The sequence below is a fragment of the Acipenser ruthenus genome, chromosome 8 (assembly GCF_902713425.1).
Source record: "Acipenser ruthenus chromosome 8, fAciRut3.2 maternal haplotype, whole genome shotgun sequence".
Taxonomy (NCBI): domain Eukaryota; kingdom Metazoa; phylum Chordata; class Actinopteri; order Acipenseriformes; family Acipenseridae; genus Acipenser; species Acipenser ruthenus.
The window spans coordinates 60,651,915-60,676,151 of NC_081196.1; the positions used below are offsets into that span (position 1 = coordinate 60,651,915).

The 24,237-nt window shown below is 42.4% G+C and overlaps 1 protein-coding gene across 6 annotated transcripts in view; it reads left to right on the forward strand.

Moving 5' to 3' along the window:
• Positions 1 to 24,237, forward strand: part of LOC117407241 (ephrin type-A receptor 3) — a 108,406-nt gene that overhangs the window by 51,043 nt on the left and 33,126 nt on the right. For 4 of the 6 annotated variants that reach the window (XM_059029414.1, XM_059029413.1, XM_059029409.1 and 1 more), the window contains exons 4-5: positions 12,524 to 12,679; positions 20,091 to 20,432. In XM_059029414.1, coding sequence (XP_058885397.1) covers positions 12,524 to 12,679; positions 20,091 to 20,432 — 498 coding nt within the window. The remainder of the gene's footprint in view (positions 1 to 12,523; positions 12,680 to 20,090; positions 20,433 to 24,237) is intronic. The other 2 variants (XM_059029411.1, XM_059029412.1) reach the window with 1 other exon arrangement.

The window sequence follows — 24,237 nt, forward strand, 5'->3', positions numbered from 1 at the left end:
GACAGAGCGCTGGGATAGACAGTCTGTCTGTGTCTCAGTGACAGTGGTGCAGGCAGCTGGGCTGCTTGGGCAGCACAGCAGATCGATGGGGAGCAGGGCTGGGGGGGGGGGGGGGGGGGGGGGTACAGCTTGTATCCTGTCTGTTCTACACTCCCTACAAATCAAAGCATTCCGGCACTGACAAGTGATGTTTCTATTCCTATCGATCAGCCTGCCAAAGGAAAGCCTGGAGGGGGGATTGTTTTTCACAGAGTTGTGTGCTCGTGTGTGGGATTCAGATGTATTAAAAGGACCATCAATATCAGTAATACAGGAGTTAGATCATGGTAAAGGGGAGCGTTTGGCTTCTGTCCTCACTCATTACTGCCTCTCATTCTTTCAGACACTTTGGGGTAAAGTCTATGGTAGCACTTTTAACCTGAGAAGCCTTTTATCAAAGTCTGTAAGATATAATCAGCTTTCTTGTCCATTGTGACTTAAACAGACCAGCCCCCTACTGCACTGTAGCTAGTGATAGCTATCTAGAGCTGACTCTGGATCCAACCCCATGTCCAGTACAGTATGACTGCATCTGAAGCCAACTCCAAGTCCAGTACAAGACTGTATCGGATGACGTTTCTTCTTGGAAGATTCTGGGAAGATTCTTAAATATCTTATAGATTTTCAGATAACGCTGGCTGAGATGCAACAACTTTTGCTGTGTTTCTGATCACTGTAATTTCAAGAGGGCTGCCTCAGACTTTGACAGCATAGTCAATAGAGGTTAAGGACTTGGGCTTACAGTAGCTGGGTGCTGAACATGATCATGCACTGTGAGACTCTGATCTGACAAGTTCAGTAACAAGGGCAGGCAGGCAGTGCTTCTCTTAAAACCTTGTGCTAATCAATACAAGATAAAGGTTCTCCACTGCAGCTTCACACCTGACCTTTAAGCTGAATAATTGGGTCTGAAGCCTGTTCCAACTGGCTGATAATCAGGTCTGGACCTTGTCATTCTCTGCTGGATGAAGACGTTTTTTATTTTTTATTTTTTTTTATGTCAAGGTGAAAATGTTTAGAGATAGGATTGTAAAGCCGCTCCAGGGTGCCAGAGATAACTGGTAAAAAAACACAGCCTTTCGTAAAATATATATTTTTTTAAATGAAATGTAAAAATATGACATTTATTTGTTTCTAGTGTCTTTGGTCATCTATTGGAATATTAAAGCAAGGGGAGAAGAAAAAAACTGTTTAATTGGATTGAGTCTTTATTAATTATTGTGCAATTTATTTTATTTTGTTCATATTATTTATGTATTTATTCCTTATTTGATGAACAAACTTGGTCTACAGTACATTTGAACATAGAAACACACACAGCTATCTGGCTGCTGGGTTTCCAGAAACTAAACTGAAGCAGCGGTATACATGAAGCGATAGACTGTATACAGAGGCTATCCCTTATAAAAGTTTACCACAGGCATTTTGCACGGTAATGTAGTAGTTTTCTAATTTTTTTCAGTTGTTATACTATACATTTACCATAGTTCACCATAGTTTAACATGTTTATAATACCTCTCTTTACAATGCTTACCTATGCTTTACCAAGCTTTCACTGTGCTTCATTACACTTTGCTGTGCTTTTACTACGAGAACATGTTGTAAGTGCTGCAAGCTTATTTAATAGACACTCATCCCTTTCACCTCTGTGTGCCTGGATTCAAATCCACCTCAGCTTAACCTCTCCTCCTATAACACTAGTGGATGTGAGAAATACATCAGGCAGAAATATTACATATAACAAAGGTGGTGTTCCTTCCATGCACTAAAAGCAGAGTGTTTCAGGGGGAGCGGTTAATGGTTACACTGTGGTGTACAGTACCATACGTACCTAGAGGTTAGATTCTGAGAGTTATAGTGTGGCCACAGGGGTGCTTTAAACTTGTGAGTTTTAACAGTTCATATGGAGTTGATGAGTGAAACTGATAGAATGTGAATCTGAACAAGAGGAATACATCAGTTATAATAACTCTGATACTTCATACCCATACCAAGCTTCTCTTTAAGAAGGAGACATTTCTGTTCAGAATTAAAGATGTGCTTCACGCTAAATCAGTGAATGTGCTACATAAGGAGCTCTTCCAGAGGTAAACCGAGACTCTTGAAGTGCAATATTGCATGAGCTGATGTTCAGGGATCATTTGCAGCACCGTATAGGCTTCTCGCTCACTGACAGAGAAAAGAAAGAAAACTTTCCGACTCGCGTCAGTGGAACTGTCCCCTGATTTATGTGACGTGCCTGCTTGGCATAATATATGAAAATGGCTGCACACTCCAACTGAACTGCCTCCCCTTGGGTTTCACGTATTCTGAGAGAGTTTAGCACACTCCAACTGAACTGCTCCCTCCTCTGGTTTCATGTATTCTGAGAGAGTTTAGGCAGCTCTTCCTGACAGCCTAAAAATGCTCGGTCGCTGGAGATGAATGAGAGATGGTTGGCAGCCAAACCTTAACAAATGGGCTGACATCTCAACTGAGCCATCCCCCGCTAGCTTTGATTGATTTTCAAGGGCCCACTGCGATCACCGGGGTTGCTGTGGCAGCACTGCACAGCAAATTTAAATACACCCTCCCACCCCCTGACTTTCCTCAAAACTAAGAAAGTTACTGCACCAAATAAACACTGCGCTGCTCAGAATCCGTTATCCATCAGCGATGCACAGGAGGCTGTCAGTGGGAGATGATACTCATGTGCTGTGTGTTGTCAGTCATGGATTAATGGGGGCTGTAACTACAACACTGTCTATTGGTTTGTTTTGTTGTGTTGGCTGTGCATTTCAAAGGAAGGCACGTCCAATAATACTCTTTGACTGTTATCAGTAAGAGGAACTTTCTTCACCTCTATAGTTTCCACTTCTCACCAGAAGAAAATAACTTTGTGTTATCGAAAGCTAGTGTATTAAATGTACATATACAGCTGAATCCAAAATATTTGAGCTCTTTTTAATATTGGCGTTTCACAGTATTATTCTGAAAACTGTTGCAATATATTTCTTTAAATTAAATGCACAGTACAGTATTATGTTCAGGCTTTGTTGTTAAAAGTTGTTTAGCAGTAGAAACATCAGAGGTTGCCTTTTGTACCAGATGGGTTTTGAAGTGGCAAACTAATGAAAGGAAACAGGGTTAGTAGACAGAGAGCTGAAGACCCCTCAGTATTTGGGATGTTGCCCAACGTAAACTCAAGCAATGACCTATTTTAGCAGATTTTAAATCAGGTTCGTTTTTACCCAAGCGCCTACTCTGGTTATTGCTGACAAGTGTGGAGCCCTAGAAAAGGCTTTGTCTGTGACCTGACCTTCCCTGGAGTTGCAGGCTATGCTGTTGCCAGGAGAACTAGTGCACTCATTTCTGTGCAAACCAGCTGAAAACAAATGGGTACTTGACTGGAATCCCCAAGGGCACGTAAGATATTGGAAAGAGGAATGCACTTATTCTACAGCTAGCGGTGGATGCATTTTAACAATTTAAACACAGTTGTGGAGATTCACACAAAAAAGAACCCCATTCACAAAGCTTTCAGAGTTTGTGTTTTTAGTTTTTTTTTTTTTTTTGGTATGCATGGCACTTTCTTTAAACACAGCCTGGAGAAGTTTCATGCAAAACAGTACACCTTGCTCTTGTTCTGACACATATTTCAGCACAACAGAATAGTAGATTCGGATACCTAGTGATGTCAGAGGTGACAATCACAGAACAGTCAATAACTAGACAGTGAGAAATCAGAAATGTGGAGGCAGAAACTTATGATCTGAGTATTGGTGAGACCATATGGCTATTTGCTAAATTTTGCCCATTCATTTCTGCAATTTGCGATTCATCCGGAGAAGTGTCATCTAACTTATTTTACACCTTGAAATGTGCACTTAATTAGCTAAACTGTTTAAAATGTTTGAACTGTTTTTTTAGTGTAAGATGTACAATACATCATAGAGACCATAAATAACTTTGATTGCCACAGAACAGCAGCCTTTGGTAGTCATGGTGCCCTGTGGTTTTACAATGACACGTTTTCATTAAAGTACAAAGGGGCGAAACTGTGCAGCTGAGGTCACACTACTTTCACAATAGCCAGAAACAGGTCATCAGTATTGTACAGCATTTACTGGTGTTGTTTCTCATTGAAATTAAATCAGGGCTTATCAGACTCAAGCCTCACAATATGCCTAAATTACAGTGGACAAAACAATTCTGAAACCCTTGGCTGACCTCTTCCTGTCTTACTCATTGGCTAAGATCTATCAGCGGCAACAAATTATGTGTGGTCCACCCCCACCTTTTGAGCAGAGCAGTGAGAAAAGCAGAGAAAGGAGCAGATGAAACAAGGTTATACAAATGGCAGGATTGGGGATTAGGTGGTGGGCAAACTCAGCCACCCATTGTTAGGCTGCAGTTTGTAATGAGTTGGTGCTGTACAGTATCATACCATGAAATGCGTGTGCGCAAGCGGTAATGGCAGTGGAAAGCTTGATGGTCATTGCATGTGTACAGTCTGTGTTCAGTTTGACTTTCTGACACTCGATTTGTTTAAGCTGTCGATCGCACAAAACCATTTTAAGCAAAGGGAAATAAAAACTGGGATAAAAAGCAATGCATTTGTGATAACTGACAGTAAAAGGTACTGTATATCTAACATGGACAACAATATGGTTTGCTGTTAATACAGTTCAAATAATCCATATCATTTAAATAATTTCATAAGAAGCACATAAGGTGACATTTTCAAAGAAGTTGTATTGCCCCTTTAAGAGAGCAGAAACCTCTTGTGTTATTTCAAAATCAAGTAATCGCTTTACTGTGTGAAAATATTTTCCCAGGACGACTTCTTGCTGTCATGCATGTGCCATTCTGTGCTGGCAGCCCTTTAAACATGTGCTGAGAGCCAACATTGAAAACACACATGCAGTCGAGAACTGTCAGTGGCATTCGACAGCCAAGTAAGAATGATGACCAGGGGATGGCACTGGAAGGTGATCAGCTTTCTAGAAGAGGGGTAGTGCAAGGTGTTGAGCACAGCTGGCAGCCTGCAGGGATCCTCAGCTGTTTGGACTTGGTATGGTGGAAATCTCTTCTGTGTTTTATAGCTGTAATGTTGAGAGGCAGCTGCTTTAAAAGATAGGAGAAGCTGTATTACACCACAGAGTCGACTGGCAGGCAACAGATATTACTTTGATAGAGTCACTGGGAACACTGACACAAATAATTTACTTTATAGATTTCTTGTTAAGTTTGAACCTTGGTATTGGAGTAGAATAAATGCAGAAGGTGGGTGGTGCCCATTTTACTACTAGTTATTATTATTATTGTAAAAGTGCATTTTGAATGCGGTAGAAAGACCTATTATGAGTGTTTACTGTATTAGAAGTCATATTGCTGCACTGAATACTTTTTAGAATATATATATTTTTTTGTGAGTGAAGGTGAAACATGCCGTTTAAATATAATTATGTTAGAGCCTAACCCGTGGAAGACAAGGATCTCGACGGTTGTGCGATAGAATACCTCACTGTGCTCACAAGTGAAACAGGTTTCATCAGAGACAAGAATGAGTTGTCCTTAGTAAGGACAGTTGTGAGAGTCGTGACCCAGAGTTTTCAATTGTTCAGCTCAGCGGGGTGCTGAAACGCTGCTCTCCGCACCAAGCTGTGTGTAGAAAACATTGTATTCGATTCGTTCACTCGCATGGCTTGGCCTGTCGGAAGCGCTGCACTGGATTTTAGTTGCTCTAATGAACGATCAGGTTTTAAGACACTGATACAGATGTGTTGCATGTGCGACCAGAACCACAGCTGTTCTGGGACGTGTGAAACACCCTGTATTTACTGGGAAGGATTGATGAGCCTATTTTGGGTTCTCAGATTGTAATTTAAGCCATGTTTCCACCCTATTTTTAGCAGCATGTTGCATTATATGCAGAAGTCAGGACACAGCCTATGTTTGTTTCCTATAGTTTTACTGCAGGTGCACAATGCAGCTGTCTACACTGGCTGCGTTCCATTATATGATGAGTAGCAACGCTGGGGCTAGTGTTGATTGGCTGGTGCCACACACAGTACTGTAAATGGAATGTAGTGTATCCAAACCTGTCAGCCCCCTCAGTAAAGTTATTATATTTGCTGTTAGCCCTTAAGTGTCTCTTGTCGAGAGCCGAGGCTGTGATTGAGGAGGGGGTGGCTCGCTGCATTCCCCAAAGACAGGCAAGGTGTTTCATTTTCAAGTGCTGCTTGGTGAGAAGGAAACGCAATGGCAATGGCAAATGAATTGAGAGACTTGGGGAGGTGGCTCTCTCTGTCAGCCTTCAAGAGGGAGAACGGACTCAGAAGCAATCACTGCAAACATCTCATACCCACTGCTTGCTTCTCTGGGGTTTAGGTTGGAATGATTAGACTATTATTTACTGTTAGGTTTGCTTGCACAGTTTGAGTTTGAGAGTTTTGATAGTCATAATTTGTCATTGGGTTTATATATGATGTGGAAACTTTGCCAGTTAAGGGGGTGGAAAGAATATTGAAGGTTAATATAATTTTGATAAAACTAGTGCAGCTTTGTCTAGCTCAATATTGTCATTAAGATTAAACCCCACTAATCTATAATAATATACACGTCCCCATGTTAAGCACTGTAAGTATGTTAGTTTTAGTGTAAGAATAATAAATATAGAATAAATGTTACATATTAATGCTATCTTAATCCTTACATTAAAACTCCTACATGCTATAAAAGATTAATTCTCCAGGGACTATACGTCATGAGCAAGCAGTGTGTAACACAGAGTTCACAGCACCACATTCTGGAACTGGGAAGTATAAAAGCTTTGAATTTTTCTTTCACTGAAAATTGCTTTTAAATTCTACTGCTATCGCAAACATTTTAAACTGTGTTTGTTACCATTCAGTACATTCTTAATTGAAACCACATGCTTACTACCCCTCAGGTAAATATGATTGAATTCCGGCTTTGAAAATGGAAATGATGAAAGCTGTTAATGCAGTGCATTTTGTCTTGAATCCACCCCTGGAACCTTTACATGACATCGTAAGGCTGTCAGTTTCACCACCACAGCTGAGGTTAGAGCGCCCCCTACTGGCGTGACTGTTATGACTGTTGCAATGACTCTCCTGTAGCACTTAGCCATTCTATGAGGTCTCCCATCCTAGTTCTGACAAGACCTACCTCTACTCAGCTCCTGAAATCAAACCACATCCACAACCTACCTCTCTTCTAGACAGCCACTTTCTGTTTGTTAGGCACCTTTTCTTTTGTATGTTCTATCCCTTTTTCTCAAGGACAGATGGAAGCAGATTGGGCACAGTTGAAATCAGTTCTGGGATTCCCCCAGGACAGAACTCCTGTGTACAGATAATCGTGATGCGTGCAGGTCACGGCCATTAAACAAATGACAGGAGCTGTTTCTCTTGAGTGGGTGGAATTGTGACCTTGGCTAATTATAACGAATGTTATTGAAACAGAGGTCACAGTGAGGGAGAGTAGCAATACCATGGACATCTGGCAAATACAGTAGAACTGCCATCCAACTAGGAAACATATTCATTAATGCTGTACTTCTTTAGTGTATCATATGAGTGCTTTCATACTACTGAAAAACACATGCAAATAGATATTTTGAGCACAATATTTGAAATCCTTCTGCTGTTGGCAGCTAGATGCAATTTAATATATTATGTGTTAACCTTCTAATTTGATGCTTGTATAGCACACAGTGATGCTTGCTGACAAGTGGTGCCTTTTACCATACAGTATATACTATTCAGTCAATTACATGACACACAACATGGTCCAGCACCTTTGAATATGTTTGCCTTGTACGTTTGCCTTGTATGTTTTTTGTAATATTTCTAATATAAAAGTACAGTATAGTTATATAGTTGCAGTGCATCTAAAATGCATTTCGGATGCACTGCACTTAATACTATATTGTATATCTCGCACAAGTTGAAATAGCACAACAACTTCTTAGCATTGGCACACTAAAGCCAAAAAGACTGAAAGTGCATTGATTTGAATGTAAAAGGGGGTAATCGTGTGCACACATACAGACCAGCAGCAGCTTCAGGATAGACAATAGGAAGCTCATGCCTCGGCTGTAAACAGTCCCCAGTCCATCCATCCTGTTACAATGCTAATATCCAGTTCCCGTCTGTTCTACTCCAACAGGGGTTCTGGCTCACAGCTCTGTGATCCATGTATAACAGTGAGGAATGGGGGTCCCTCCTGGAGCAGGCAAATCTCATTGCATTCCGAGTCAGGGAAATAAAAAATGAAGCCTCCCCAGCCTTGTAGGAGAGAACAGGGCTGTGCTGGCCCCTCGAATAGCACAAGACAAGAAAACAATCTGTTTAGTCAACACACTGGCTGAGCCAGCGGGCCATTAGTTTGTGTTTACTACAGGGACCAGGCATAGGAGCAGCATGCCTCAGTACTAAAACATCCTTTTCCCCTGAAATTTTGTTTTTTACATTTCGACTGAATTCCCATTGAAATGAGACAGATACTACTCCAATCAGGGCTGATTTCCTCTCTCTGACACACAAGTGCATTCATAGATTAGAAAAGGCTTGTTTGCTTGAAACGGCACAGATTAAGGCCGTCTAGACTGTCCTATTGGCTTGTTAATTAATTGCACTGGTGGGTTGCCACCTGGTCTGTAATTCCAGGAACGGGTCAATATTTGTAGACAAAAATCTAGTTTTCCTGATCTTGATTTTGTTCTGTATATTCAAATGTATTTTAATAGAGAAAGCACTTGGCTTTAGCTGTCAGTATAAGGTGGAGGAGTTTTTAAGGCAACCCCAACTTTGCTCATGTCTCCCATTAGCTGACCTGCAAGAGGTTTGTTCCAGACTTATAATTGCCAGTTTGAACCCGATCTCTTGGTTACCCAGGACATTTAATAAAAAATGCAGGGGGATTGCTCTGCTTCCTGACCCTGTGGTTTTTTCATTGAGCCATTATTATTGCTGGTACTGGAGAAAAGGTTTCTTATGATTCAAAACAACATTGGCAGGTCTTCTGTGCTTGATAGGGTTTTGAATAGGATTTCAAGTTGAAACAGATGTTGAAGGGTACCCTCTGGAACACCATGTAGAGTTTCTGTGCTATCCATGCTTATTAGCACCAGTAACAGTCTTTTTATTAACAGTATAAGCCAAATTGAAACAACGTTTGTTTGGATGCTAATCCAGCATTAAACTATGCAAGATGTTCTAGGAAAGATGTGCAAGTCACATCTGGATTGGGGATCTGTCATTTGAAATGGTCTGGTTTGCTATTTTGGGAAAAGGCCAGACAGAAGCTAGATATTCATCACTGCGTATGCAGTCTTTAATGATAGTAACCCACACAGACATGCATTGCGGTTTATCAAGTGATAGTAACCCACACAGATATGCATTGCGGTTTATCAAGTGATAGTAAGGCCTGGATCTTTTTAACTCTTTACATGTACTGTAACAGAAAGAACGTTTCCATGAATAAGCATAACAAATATATATAATGACGAAATCTATTGTATATAATCTTGTACCCTTTAATTGACTCACATATCCGACCCTATAAGATTTTGACTTCAGTGACGGTTAAACGAGTGTGATGCATATCTGATTATTTCATTTTGGCCCGTTAAGGACGGTGTTTTAAAATAGGTAGGCTTCCATTTATATGTACTGTGATTGGTTTTGTTGGTACAGTATGGTTCTGAAACTATCTCTTGCCAAAAGAGACGACTGTGGACATGTGGACTGCAATACAGTAGATACTTTTAAATCCGGTACATATTATAGCAGTATGTATAATTCCCCATTAAAAACCCAAAAGCAAAATGAAATCAAAATGTTACCCATGCACAGAACTGCTTAAAACGTAAAAGGCAATGCAATTCAGCAAAAGATTAAAGAAAACAACACCAGTCTCTAGAATTAAAACAGTATCCAAAGTCAGTATTCAAAATTACAGTATTTACAGTGATTAATGTTGTCACCAATATTATTATTAATATATAGAATAAACAATAACAGACCAAGAATTGACCCTTGAGGAACACCCTTATTTAACAAAACAGGATTTTACATCAGATTTGCATGTTTAACAATCTGTGATCTATTAGTAAGGCAAGTGCATTAATTTGTTATGTGTGTATACATACATACATATATATATATATATATATATATATATATATATATATATATATATATATATATATAATGGGGATTGATTTTATTCTTAATACAGGGTGGTAAAATGTGACTGACGTGTATCTGGGTAACGGATATCCGAGTGCTGACTGTATAATCTTTGACCCTTTCATTGAAATTGATTTCAATAGAATGTGATTGCATAGCAGCTATACTGACAAATACTGTTAGTATAATGGGAATGTGGAATCTGAACAGGATGCAGTCACTTTTTCAGAAAATAAACAAACAAACATCATATGGCAATGGTTTACAAAAGGGCTGAAACCATGTGACAAGTGCCATGCCAACTGTGCCCTATAGGTGTAGAACAGTTAGCTGTTTGTTGTATGGCATAAAAATGAGAGAAAACAAAGATTTAGTTTTGCAAGATAGTGGGTGCAAAGTATTTAACAGTTTACATAACCTGTTTGTTGGTTGAAGCATGGGAAATAAGGCAGGTCCATTATTTTTCTGTTTGACATGGAAGAAACCATTTAAGCCTTTTGGATGAACCTCTGTTTTTAGATGTATGCATTGTTTGAGGGACTAAACAATGTGAATGTTTCAGTTTGGGCCATTATCATCACATTGAAGAGGAGGTGCAGACACTTGAATTATGGATGAGGGTATTTTGTGACGGAGCAGTATGGATAGCAGTTATGAAAGCTTTTCATTTGGTTGGTGTTTTGCAGCACAAAGCATGGGTTATAGCACTTTCACCCTGGCGTATTGATTATTGCATGATCTGAACTTTGTACTGTATTGCCATCCCTTGAGAAGAAAATACTGAATTACATGGTAGACTTTGAGGATACTGTTACTTAAGCAATTATTTTGAACAGGGCAGGGTGAATTATTCCTTTTATTTAGGTCTGTGTATCAAACACTGAGATCATTGGTATTATATAGCATTAATCTATTTTTACTGTATCTCATGACTCCCCTTGAAAGAGATTGATCTGCACTGTACAATAAAATTATAGAGAGATTATTATGACAGGTGAACATTCCTATACATTCCCAAGCAATTAAATTGATTACAAAAGTCATAGTCTTAGGATCTGGGAAGTTTGGTTAAGAGTAAATTATCATATTATTATTATTATTATTGCAAGCTATTGTTTTAAAAAATATTGTTCAATGCACATATATATATATATATATATATATATATATATATATATATATATATATATATATATATATATATATATATATATAAAGGAAACTTTAATACATTTTAAGGAAAAGACACCCTTTGACAGCACAGGTTTTGCCCACTATATGTGTTCTGTATTAGCACAGTGTTAGTCATTTTGCTAAGGAAATGGAGAGCTGCATTTGATGTCCTGGAGTATACAGTAATACCAGCAGCTGGTATGTGTGAGCCTCCTGAAACTCTGTGCTAATTGAAACCTAATTTCCAATTATTATTTGGTAGATATCCATTCGATACTAGCCTCTATGAGCCTCTGATCCACTTGTGTATTACATTCTCTTAGGAAAAATACTGCTTTTATAATTTAAGACATGCAAGCAGTAACAGAAGGTTGAAGGGCAAGTATTCTTGAACTTCGGTAGATTGTGGATTTGAGGCTGACTGTAGGTTTTGGTTAAAAACCAAAATGTAGATTTGAATCAAGTATTCCTGGGTAGTCTGTCTCAAGGGTTTTTAAATCCTACTTGCATTAAGCAGTCCTTCGAATGAGACGTAAAACCAAGGTCTTATTGTAAGTGACTCAGCAGCAGCTGTTGATGCATAGTTCACCCCCTAGTTGAAGAAGAAGAAGAAGAAGAAGAAGAAGAAGAAGAAGAAGAAGAAGAAGAAGAAGAAATAAATCACCCTGGGAGATAACAGCCTGTGGTCCAGTCCCATACTGTAGCTCTGCATGAAGGCGTATAGATATCCCCAGCTGAACAAGCCTTCTGACATTCAGCAACCAACGCTGGGTTGCTACCCTCTTCCCCAGGGCAATGGACAAAAACATATAAAAAGGCACAAATTGCCTGGTTGTGTTTCTGCAGTACATACTTTAATGACCATGATCCATGGTTACAATATTACATTTATTACACAAGATTACATATTTTGGTGCTGTAACAAAATAAATCTGCTTTGCTTACATTATTCCTTGAGAATTGATGATGGTTCCCTTGTGAACTCTCTCCCCACACACATTTTCCAATGACCCTCTTTGAAAAATGGCCGTGCATGTGGTTATAAAATGTACTCAATCAACCAAAACTCTGTCCCTCACACAGTCCTTTTGTGCTTGTTATTTTTCAGACTGCAGACCCGGATTCTACAAATCTCTCCCTGGGAACGCAAAGTGTGCAAAGTGTCCTCCACACAGCTACACCCACCAGGAGGGATCTGTGCACTGCAGCTGCGAGAAAAACTACTTCCGCGCAGAGAAGGACCCAGTCTCCATGGCCTGCACCAGTACGTATTGCATAATGGACTGTAGTAGTCATCTGTTATAAATGCCAGAGGCACGCTGCTCCCTTTCACTGCTCCTGAAGCCATTCACACTGGCTCTCTCCAATAAGCCCTGTATGAAATCACACCAGCAGGACAGTGAATATAGCACTCGCGTGCCTCATACAGAAACACATTAATCACTGTCCCTTTCATTGGTGCTGCTAAGGTGAAAATGGGAACGTGTCGTTATAGTAGGATATGAATTGCACACCTAATAGGGATGTAGTCAAGAGTCTGACACAAGGTATAGAGGTATTGGAGTATGTTTGTGTGTATGTGTTTTAATACTAAACTGACAGTTTTCTGATATATATCATAGTTGTCATTGCTACAAATGAATTAGAATACTTTATGAATATATGTGAACATGCCCTGTATAAGTAAGCCTGTGTCTGCAAGTATCTGAGCTAACTTCACCAGGTCTTCATCTCAAGACCATTAAACTATTCAAAATGCATGTACAGTATATACTGAAAGCTAGACATCCTTTACCTAGTGGCACTGGCCTCGGCTTCCAAGAAGCTCTCTAGCCTGTTGTGAGAGTGAGAGAACACAAGTATAAGCTCATCCCAAATATGTTCTTATCACGCATTGCCCATCACTCCTTTCACCCATCATTTCAAACTCTGTGAAATGATCTTGTCTCGACCAGCTGGTTGCTGTGCAGAAGCTTTCAAAGTTTTTTTTTTTATTCTGTCAGCTATTCAAGTAAGTCTTCTGAGGTATATTCTTACTGCCCTTCTGGGTTTCCTGTACAGTATTGGTAACAATGAGCTTCATAGCAGCAGAGTAATGTAATTAGATTGCAGTGTCAAAAACTGCAGGCATGTGCCATTTTTGTGCAGCCTGTACGTATTTCTTCTTGCTTCGGGCAGCGGTGCTGTATTTGTTCCAAATCTGTTACATTGTGACAGTGTATTCTATTATTACAGTACTTACTGACAACTCTCTTTACGCTGCTAGAAATGTCAATGAAATCTAATTTCCACCAAGGTGAAGCAGGTCACAATGTACTGACGGTGCATTTGTATAACAAACTGCAAACCTGCCTGTCAGTTTCATATTCTCAGTGCCTGTGGCAAAGTGGTTAACAGTGTGCAGGTGCAGGAATGCAGTAGTGATCAATGAACAGACAGACAATGATAATCCAGGTGCAATGACATTTTATTTTGTAATCCAATTGGTCTGATGACCCAAAGACAGTAAATAATAACAATGTTAACAGGCAATATTGCTCTGTTTTAATCCACGGGTTGGTCCCGAAATAATAATAGTCCTGATCTTTTTACACCCACACGTAACACAAACACAATCACCAGTCCACAGTGCATGCTGTAGTGCTCGTGGTGCAAATACAGTTTATCATGCAGTCCACAGTGCATGCTGTAGTGCTCGTGGTGCAAATACAGTTTATCATGCAGTCCACAGTACATGCTGTAGTGCTCGTGGTGCAAATACAGTTTATCATGCAAACAAGGTGCAGTGTTGTCCGGGTTTAGTGCTGGCCTTTGGCGACAGCTCTGGATCATGTTAGCCATCTAAATAACAACAAACAAGTATATTTATTAATGACAAAACAAACAAAACACTCACGATAACAACACAGGTTTCTTCTTCCGGTTCAGCTTAACCATAACAAGGAACAATCCGCAGCTGCCACGTCGTTTCCCTTCCATTTAGTGTATCGTAGCTCCGCCCCCTTTCTAGATGGCCGACTTCCTTCTAACCCTGGGAATGAATTGTCTGGGGCACTCTGTTCCCTTCACACAGCGCCCTCACAGGTCGGGAGAGAGATTCATCACCAAGAATCATTCTGTCTCTGTCACAGTGCCGTACATCAAAAGCAATACATTCTGCAGGCCTATCTGTTCAGTTTAATGTCTCTGTGTGTGTGGCCATCTCCACAATGCTGGTTCAGAGGATAATCTGTGGATAAAGAGTCCCTTTTGGATGCTAAAAAACCCTCCAGATTTGAACCCTAGCTCCCTTAAATCTTTCTTTGTATGTCAATGAATAATGTTTCTCCCTCTTGGTTTGCAATCCCATTATTGTAAGTATATTAGAATGAAATACTTTCTCTTTGGATCTCTTTGCCCCTCAGGACAGAAAGGGCTTTGCTACACTGCAAGGATGCAAGGACTGTATTGTCTCTGCAGATTACCTTTAGGACACCTGGAAGTGTAGAGTGGAAGTGTATTGGCAATCTGTCACAAAGACGGCCGGAGTGGGTGGCGTCAGACCAGAAGCAGGGAGTAAACAGACAGAGACTTGGGGTTTTGGTGGAGCTGAGCGAATGGTTTAGCTCAGCATTTAATAAAACAGCACAGAAAATAAAAGGTTTGAACAATGGAATACAAAACAGGACACGGCACTTGACGCCAAAATAAACAGACAGACAAAACGACTAGACACTAACACACAGGTGAAACGGAGACGAACAAACACGGTGAGAATACACTTATTATATTTATAATTACGCTGACGATTTTACTCCTTCTCTCTCACCCGTTCTCCACTCTCTGAACACCTAACCTCGACTGAGTGAAAATGTGCATCTATATATACTGTTGTGCTGGGATTCAATTACTAATTAATTATTCACTTGAATCCCAGCACGTGAATTAATTCTGTGCAACCCCGTGCTCACATATTACATTTAACCAGCACGTGAAGTGATTTGTGCTCTCCTCGTGCCTAAATACAAATCTACACTTTAAATACACGTGAAACACAGACCCGTTTATATCCCGTGTACCAATCTATACACCAACATTTACACACGCAACATACAACACATAACACAAATGCACACAGGGGCGGGGCGCTTTGCCACATATACCCCCCCTTGTGCGCAGCACACATGGCCTCAACGGCCACCTCCCCCCTTAAAAATCCAGCAGTCCAGGACAAAGTCTCGGGCTGGGAAGGGAGGCTTCAGTGGGCCCATGGCTGGCCATGCTGTCAGCACCCCTGCCGGTAGTGGCACGGCTGACAGCCTGTTGGTCCCGTCCTGCAGCGAAAAAGCTGCGGGGGCAGGTGGTCCCCCGACCTCCCCCTTCTTCGTAGCCGGCAGCTCCCTCCTGTGGGGCTCCGGCCACAAGAACTCCTGCAGCGAAACTGCTGCTGGGGAAAGTGGTCTCCAGACCTCGTCCCCCTTCTTTGTAGCCGGTAGCTCCCTTTGGTGGGGCTCCGACCACAGTACTGCCGGCAGCGAAGAAGCTGCAGTGGGAGCAGGTCTCCGGACCTCCCCCACGATCTCCGGCAGCGAAACTGCTGCAGTGGGAGCAGGTCTCCGGACCTCCCCCACGATCTCCGGCAGCGAAACTGCTGCAGTGGGAGCAGGTCTCCGGACCTCCCCCACGATCTCCGGCAGCGAAACTGCTGCAGTGGGAGCAGGTCTCCTGACCTCCCCCACTTTCTTCGTGGCCGACAACTCCCCTTGGTGGGGTTCCGGCCACAGTACTTCCTGCTGCGATGCGGAGCAACTAGCAGCCCCAGGCGATGCGGCACGGCTGGCAGCCCCAGGCGAGGGTGAAGCGTGGCAGGGAGTCAGGACCAGCCGGGATGCGGGTGTTGGCCCTCTTCTCGGCCTCTGCGACCAGGCGATTCTTACCCATGCTTCCCTCAGCAGCCTATGCAAGGGCTGCGGAGGGCCGCCAGCTTCACGCCCTGGTCTTTCTGGTGAAGGGAGAGGCAGCTCCTGCTTCTCTCCCCCTGATGGTGATGGAGGCAGAGGCAGCTCCCGCTCCTCTCCTCGTGATGGTGGGGAAAGTGATACCAGCAGGCATTCATCCTCTGCTGGTGGGGGAAGTGATACCAGCAGGCATTCATCCTCTGCTGGTGGGGGAAGTGATACCAGCAGGCATTCACCCTCTGCTGGTCGACAGGGACCCAGCAGGCATTCACCCTCTGCTGGTGGACATGGCGGAGGCAGAGGCAGCTCCTGCTGCTCTGCTCCTGCCGGTGGAGGTGGCGGAGGCAGAGGCAGCTCCTGCTGCTCTGCTCCTGCCGGTGGAGGTGGCGGAGGCAGAGACAGCTCCGGCTGCTCTGCTCCTGCCGGTGAAGGTGGGAGCAGCGTGTAGTCTCCTGGCGACGGAGGTGGGAGCAGCATGTCGTCTCCCCCTTTTTCAGGGGACTGGTGCTGCTCTGCCTCTCTTGCAGGGGACTGGTGCGGCTCTGCCTCGGAAGGGGAAACCAGCAGGCATTCTTCCTCTGCTGGTGGAGGTGGGACCAGCAGGCATTCTCCCTCTGCTGGCAGCTTGGTTCCTAGGGTTATGGAAGCCCCGACTTTCCTCTCTTTGGGCTGTGGACGCACCGACTCCTCCCTTTTGGGCTGTGGACGCACCGACTCCTCGCTTTTGGGCTGTGGACGCACCGACTCCTCCCTTTTGGGCTGTGGACGCACCGACTCCCCCCTCTTGGGCTGTGGACGTTCGGGCTCCCCCCACTCAGGCGTAGGACGTTCGGGCTCCTCCCACTCAGGCGTAGGACGTTCGGGCTCCTCCCACTCAGGCGTAGGACGCTCGGGCTCCTCCCACTCAGGCGTAGGACGCTCGGGCTCCTCCCACTCAGGCGTAGGACGCTCGGGCTCCTCCCACTCGGGCTGTGGACGCTCAGGCTCCTCCCACTTGGGCTGTGGACGCTCAGGCTCCTCCCACTTGGGCTGTGGACGCTCGGGCTCCTCCCACTTGGGCTGTGGACGCTCGGGCTCCTCCCACTTGGGCTGTGGACGCTCAGGCTCCTCCCACTTGGGCTGTGGACGCTCAGGCTCCTCCCACTTGGGCTGTGGACGCTCAGGCTCCTCCCACTTGGGCTGTGGACTCTCAGGCTCCTCCTTATAACTGCGGAAGGGACAGTTGGCGAACAGATGATCCTGGTCGCAGAGGAGGCACCCCGGCGTTGGCTTGTTAGTTCGCCGTGGATGTCTGGCCCTTAGGCGGCACTCCTCCTCCCTGTCCTTCACCTCTTTATCCTCCTTCCATCCCATTTTATTTATTTATATATATATTTTTTTGTAATCCAACACTTTTTTTTTTTTTTTTTCAAAAAAATGCGGTTCCTGCTCTGGCCTGAGTCCTGGAGGCGCTGTCGATCCCACGCAGGACACCACGTGTCACAAAGACGGCCGGAGTGGGTGGCGTCAGACCAGAAGCAGGGAGTAAACAGACAGAGACTTGGGGTTTTGGTGGAGCTGAGCGAATGGTTTCGCTCAGCATTTAATAAAACAGCACAGAAAATAAAAGGTTTGAACAATGGAATACAAAACAGGACACGGCACTTGACGCCAAAATAAACAGACAGACAAAACGACTAGACACTAACACACAGGTGAAACGGAGACGAACAAACACGGTGAGAATACACTTATTATATTTATAATTACGCTGACGATTTTACTCCTTCTCTCTCACCCGTTCTCCACTCTCTGAACACCTAACCTCGACTGAGTGAAAATGTGCATCTATATATACTGTTGTGCTGGGATTCAATTACTAATTAATTATTCACTTGAATCCCAGCACGTGAATTAATTCTGTGCAACCCCGTGCTCACATATTACATTTAACCAGCACGTGAAGTGATTTGTGCTCTCCTCGTGCCTAAATACAAATCTACACTTTAAATACACGTGAAACACAGACCCGTTTATATCCCGTGTACCAATCTATACACCAACATTTACACACGCAACATACAACACATAACACAAATGCACACAGGGGCGGGGCGCTTTGCCACACAATCATATGAAAGAAGTTGTATTGGTCATCATTGGTTTAAAATTATAGGAGAGATAAAGCATGTGCAGAAATGTACGGGAAAGGGACATTTGCTCAAAATTAACCTTGTAATGGTTGGTTACACTTGAATGGAGTAACAACTGAATAGCTCATTTCTATTATAATTAGTAAGATAACAGAAACAGACTGTAGTCATTTATGTTCTGAGCCTACTATGGTATAAATACCAGGTGTAGAGGCGTACACAGACAGAAAAGCTACCAATACCTCCAAGATCATCGTGGACCATCGATGTATCACTCTCTCCAGGGGTTAAGGTAACTTGATCAGTTAATACTAGTGGCACGTATTGTTTCTACACAATAACATTCCATGTAGAATGTAATGTGGGTATTTGGTTTCTATATGCCTTCATTGTGTAACATTTAGTTTGTCCCTCTGCAGTGGAATAAGGGCAGCAGTGTGGCGTAGTGGTTAGGGCTGTGGACTCTTGACTGGAGGGTTGTGGGTTCAATCGCTGGTAGGGGACACTGCTGCTGTACCCTTGAGCAAGGTACTTTACCTAAATTGTGCCAGTAAAAACCCAACTGTATAAATGGGTAATTGTATGTAAAAATAATGTGATATCTTGTAACAATTGTAAGTCGCCCTGGATAAGGGTGTCTGCTAAGAAATAATTAAAATAATAATATTATTCAGCATTATAGACCGCATGTGTGTTTCAGTTGTTTTTTTTTTGTTTGTTTTGTTTTGTTTTACAAGCATCGCAATCCAAAAGCGCCCACAAAAATGTATTGCTTGTGGCAACAGTGAGTGTGTATTAGACGGAAGAGCCTTAGAAAGCTGACCCTTTCCTGTGGTGGAGCAGTAGATTACATGGTTCATAATGCTAAACCTCCTCTTGAGTTTCTCACTGTGTCATTGTGTATCATGAATAGTCAGTGCCATAATATTTTTTGCCTGGCAGAGGATAAGAGACCATCATTAACGAGGCTCTTGACAAACATGACTATTTAATTTCAAACAAGCAGCAGCTTTTGCACTTTTGTCATGCAATCCTACTCTTTTTTTTCCTAAAGCAATGCTAGTAATGTAGTTACAGTCGTTATGTTGCTCATGTTCAACATTAAAAAAAATAAATAAATGAAAACATTTCAGTTTTATGTCAAACTAAATGGTCTGAAATGTAAAGTCATTGTGAAGCCAGCAGGCTGCCAATCCTGCTAAGTTTCTTGTTTAAGCTGCCTTATTGCAGTACACAAGGAGATCAGCATGGATTGTCATGTGTCACCTCAGACATCATTCGCTAATCCAAGAAAACTGGTTGTGTGCCTTGAAAACACCCTTCAGATAAAATATTGTGCTTTATTAATTTTCATTATTTCCGACATCTATTTTTTACACTAACAATCTTGTTAGTTTCAATTGAACTATTTCAGGTTTACAGTAAAGGTTAAAAAAATGTAAATAAAATGTAGGTAAAATACTTTTTATTTGAAGTTTTTTATCACTCAGTATATTTTTATAAACAAAAACAAAAGTACACGTGAATCTTGTACGAGAATCTTATCAAGCCATCACACTTTCAGTTGAGCCTTTGTTTCCAGTCTGTTCTAAATTTGTAATTGCAGGACCTCCCTCTGCCCCGAGGAATGTCATTTCAAACATCAATGAGACTTCGGTCATCCTGGACTGGACCTGGCCGGCAGACACAGGGGGCCGGAAGGACGTGACGTTCAGCGTGGTGTGTAAGAAATGTGGTGCCAGCGCTCAGCAGTGTGAGCCGTGCCGCGGGGCTGTGCGGTTCCTACCACGCCGTGTCGGCCTCACCAACACCACAGTGACCGTGGCCGACCTGCTGGCTCACACCACCTACACCTTCGAGATCGAGGCCCTGAACGGCGTCTCGGAGAAGGGCTCCGCACTCAAGCAGTGTGCCGCCGTCACCATTACCACCAACCAAGCCGGTAAGGGTGGGTCTGCTTTTCAATACTTATCTCCATGCATTGACGTAGTGACTGTCCTGTGCTTTACCCACGGATTCAATTGGCATTATGGTGATGCTGTCCTTATAGTACCTGTTGAATAGTACCAAAATAACAACACAGACAACAACTGTGATGAAGGTAACTGATGCTTTATTTTTCATTCCTTGCAGTGTTCACATTTAAAAAATTGCAAACAGGTATTGTTTTAGTTATTTGGTGCTTATTTGGAGCAGCACCATTTCTTCATGGGGTCGGCTCTCAGAATAGCGATGGATGAAATGGGTATATGACTTGTTAAGTTAGGGCACTACTGGAGCACATCACTAAACCCCACTACACAGTTCTGCGTGAACTGAACTGCTCCGTTGCCCTAACAGATCACTCCAGGGCAGGCTTGAGGCGTGTTTGCGAGCCCAGTGTAGAAATGTGCTCTGTAGATCAATACAGACGATTTTAGTCACAGATGTATTGTTCCAGTGTGGTTCTTGGTTCTTTAAAGTGGAGAGGAAATAATTAGTAGGGTGGCTTCAGTGGGAAAGCAATGAGTGTATATAATGTTTCCAATCTAGCATTTTTAGTGCTGGGCCCTCCATCCCGTTCCTGCGAGCAGGGAACTCGTGATACTGTCCTTTTGAGATAGCAGCTGCCTCCCCGATCACGCAGAAAGTGTGTCTAAACCAGGTCAAGATTCTGGACAGAAACTCGTTATATTATTGAAACTACAGCTGTTGGTCTCATGACTGTATCGTCAAGATGAACCTCCGTCTCCACTCTGTCTGAAAGACCGTCGCTTGGTTGTCAGATGCATCTGCTACTGATTGGTGTTCAGTTCCCTTAAGGTCTCCATGCCTTTGTCTGTTCCTGACTGCTTTATAGGTTGCTGTCTGGTTCGCTGTCATCCAGGTTTGATAAGTTAAGGGTTTAAGGTGATTTAAGGAGTCTAGAATGGGACAGGGGGGTCTAAAGGCCATGGGAATGATCAGTCATCTCTGTTTAATACATGTGTGTTTTATCAGTGCACAGTTACTTGCCTCTAGTTGCCATTCTCTATTGACTGGGGATTTACATTCTGGATCACTGAAAGACCGGGTAGCACGTGGTGTTCTTCTACCACTAACACATAAATAAATCAAAGGAAGATAACATTTAGTTTGTATGTATTGTTGATAGAAAAGTAATCATCAATGTTCTTTCTTTAAACTTTGATTCAGTTTGGATTGAATAATTTTCTTTTTAGCCAAAAAACACTGCAATGAGAAAATGCCTTTGTTAAGCAGTGATTTCAGCTACTTTGTGTGCTTTAATGCATTTGGAATATCAAAATAATTATTTTGGCACCCAGTAGAGATGGATTTAATAATGATCGTATAACCATTTTCTTTCCTATGATCATATAACACTGTGTATAACCTAATGCAAAAGCTCCACGTCGTGGTGTAATGCAACAGAATTCACAGTGAGCCAAGCTGGAATACAGCTGGAATGTGCTGGCGTTGGCAATGGTGTCCTGTTGGACAAACTCTGACCGGTCATCCATAAATATCTTGGTTATCCGTAAATATCCTGGTCATCTGTAAATATCCTGGTCATCCGTAAATATCCTGGTCATCCGTAAATATCCTGGTCATCTGTAAATATCACGGTCATCCGTAAATATCACGGTCATCTGTAAATATCCCGGTCATCCGTAAATATCCGGTCATCCGTAAATATCCCGGTCATCCGTAAATATCCCGGTCATCCGTAAATATCCTGGTCATCTGTAAATATCCCGGTCATCCGTAAATATCACGGTCATCTGTAAATATCCTGGTCATCTGTAAATATCCTGGTCATCTGTAAATATCCCGGTCATCCGTAAATATCCCGGTCATCGGTAAATATCCTGGTCATCCGTAAATATCCTGGTCATCTGTAAATATTCCGGTCATCTGTAAATATCCTGGTCATCTGTAAATATCCCGGTCATCCGTAAATATCCTGGTCATCCGTAAATATCCCGGTCATCCGTAAATATCACGGTCATCCGTAAATATCCCGGTCATCCGTTGATATCACGGTCATCTGTAAATATCCCGGTCATCCGTAAATATCCCGGTCATCTGTAAATATCCCGGTCATCCGTAAATATCACGGTCATCTGTAAATATCCTGGTCATCTGTAAATATCCTGGTCATCTGTAAATATCCTGGTCATCCGTAAATATCACGGTCATCTGTAAATATCCCGGTCATCCGTAAATATCATGGTCATCTGTAAATATCCTGGTCATCTGTAAATATCCTGGTCATCCGTAAATATCCCGGTCATCCGTAAATATCCCGGTCATCTGTAAATATCCTGGTCATCTGTAAATATCCCGGTCATCTGTAAATATCCCGGTCATCCGTAAATATCCTGGTCATCTGTAAATATCCCGGTCATCCGTAAATATCCTGGTCATCTGTAAATATCCTGGTCATCCATAAATATCCTGATCACACTATGTAACACAATTTTTGTTCCTGGGTAGTAAATGTTATTTCCTAATTGCAGACCTGAGTTGAGAACATAGAGGTGATAGAAGAAAACTTAATTCCTTTTGTCATGTTGGCTCTGCTCCTTACAGCATGACGGACGGTCTATGTCCAAGTCAAAATGTGATCAGTTTTGGAACCTCCTCCACTCACAGATGCCAGTGGGTGACTATCATCAGAGCTTGCTCTCTTATTTTTGTCACCAGTTGCTGACACTGTTTAAACTCCCTCGCTGGTTTGAATTAGCTTGAAAGGGGGGTTATTTTTTAAAATGAAAGATGCAGACACCAATTATTTACTGCTTATCAACCGCAAAATGATACAGTATTTTTTCAAAGTGGTAAAAAGAAGGTGTGGGGCTTTATTGTTGCCACTCCCTACTACTTGCATCTGCCAGTGGCCTTCTTACTTTTTTTTTTTAGAAAGTGCATCATGAGACAGACATGCTGTTCAAAGTTACCTGTTAACATGATCTAGAACATCTATGCTTCACTGTGTTATTACAGCTGTGACCTATACAGCAGTAAATAAGGATTTCATGCTCATCGGTTGCATCGGAATCTAGAACTGAGGGGGGGAGAGAGAAGTAAAAAAGACAAAACAGCAGTTTTTCTAAATGAATAGTTTCCTTCTTGTGTCCTAGCTATACAGATAATGAAGTGTAAGGTCCTGTGCCTGACAGGGAGATTGAATTCGTTATTTCTTTTTTTTAATTAAAAGCAAGCCATTTGGAGTCGAGATTATCATATTGAACCCTGAGAGGCTATCGCTTGGCTTACTTTCTGAAGCTGCAAGACATTGAGAACAGCCAAAAGGCGGGATACTGGTGAGGTATAACTGGAATTGTGTGTGTAGCTGTGTGTGTGTGGGTCTCCCCTGTGCAAAAGTAATTGGGTAGGCTTAATGACAGGACGTCACTGGGATTTCCATAACGTGGGGTCACAAACTCCATGACCCTTTGAACGACTTCAGTCGCTGAAGCACTTTGCACTAAAGAAGGGACTGGTGTCCAGACTCAATCTCTGTCTTATTTCTCCGCCACCACCAGCATGGAAACAGAGCAGCTGGGATATAAGCGTGCAAGTTCAAAGGGTTTACCTGTAAGAAGGATACCTTTTAATAAATAAACATACACCACTGTGCATTTTCCTAAGGCTGCTTTCCAACCAAGCCAAACCACAAAACAAAACAATCTTTCCCCTTAGCATTCCCCGTTGATTACATTTGTTCTAATACGTCAAGATGCATTACAGTTTTTGTAAATTATTCTCTT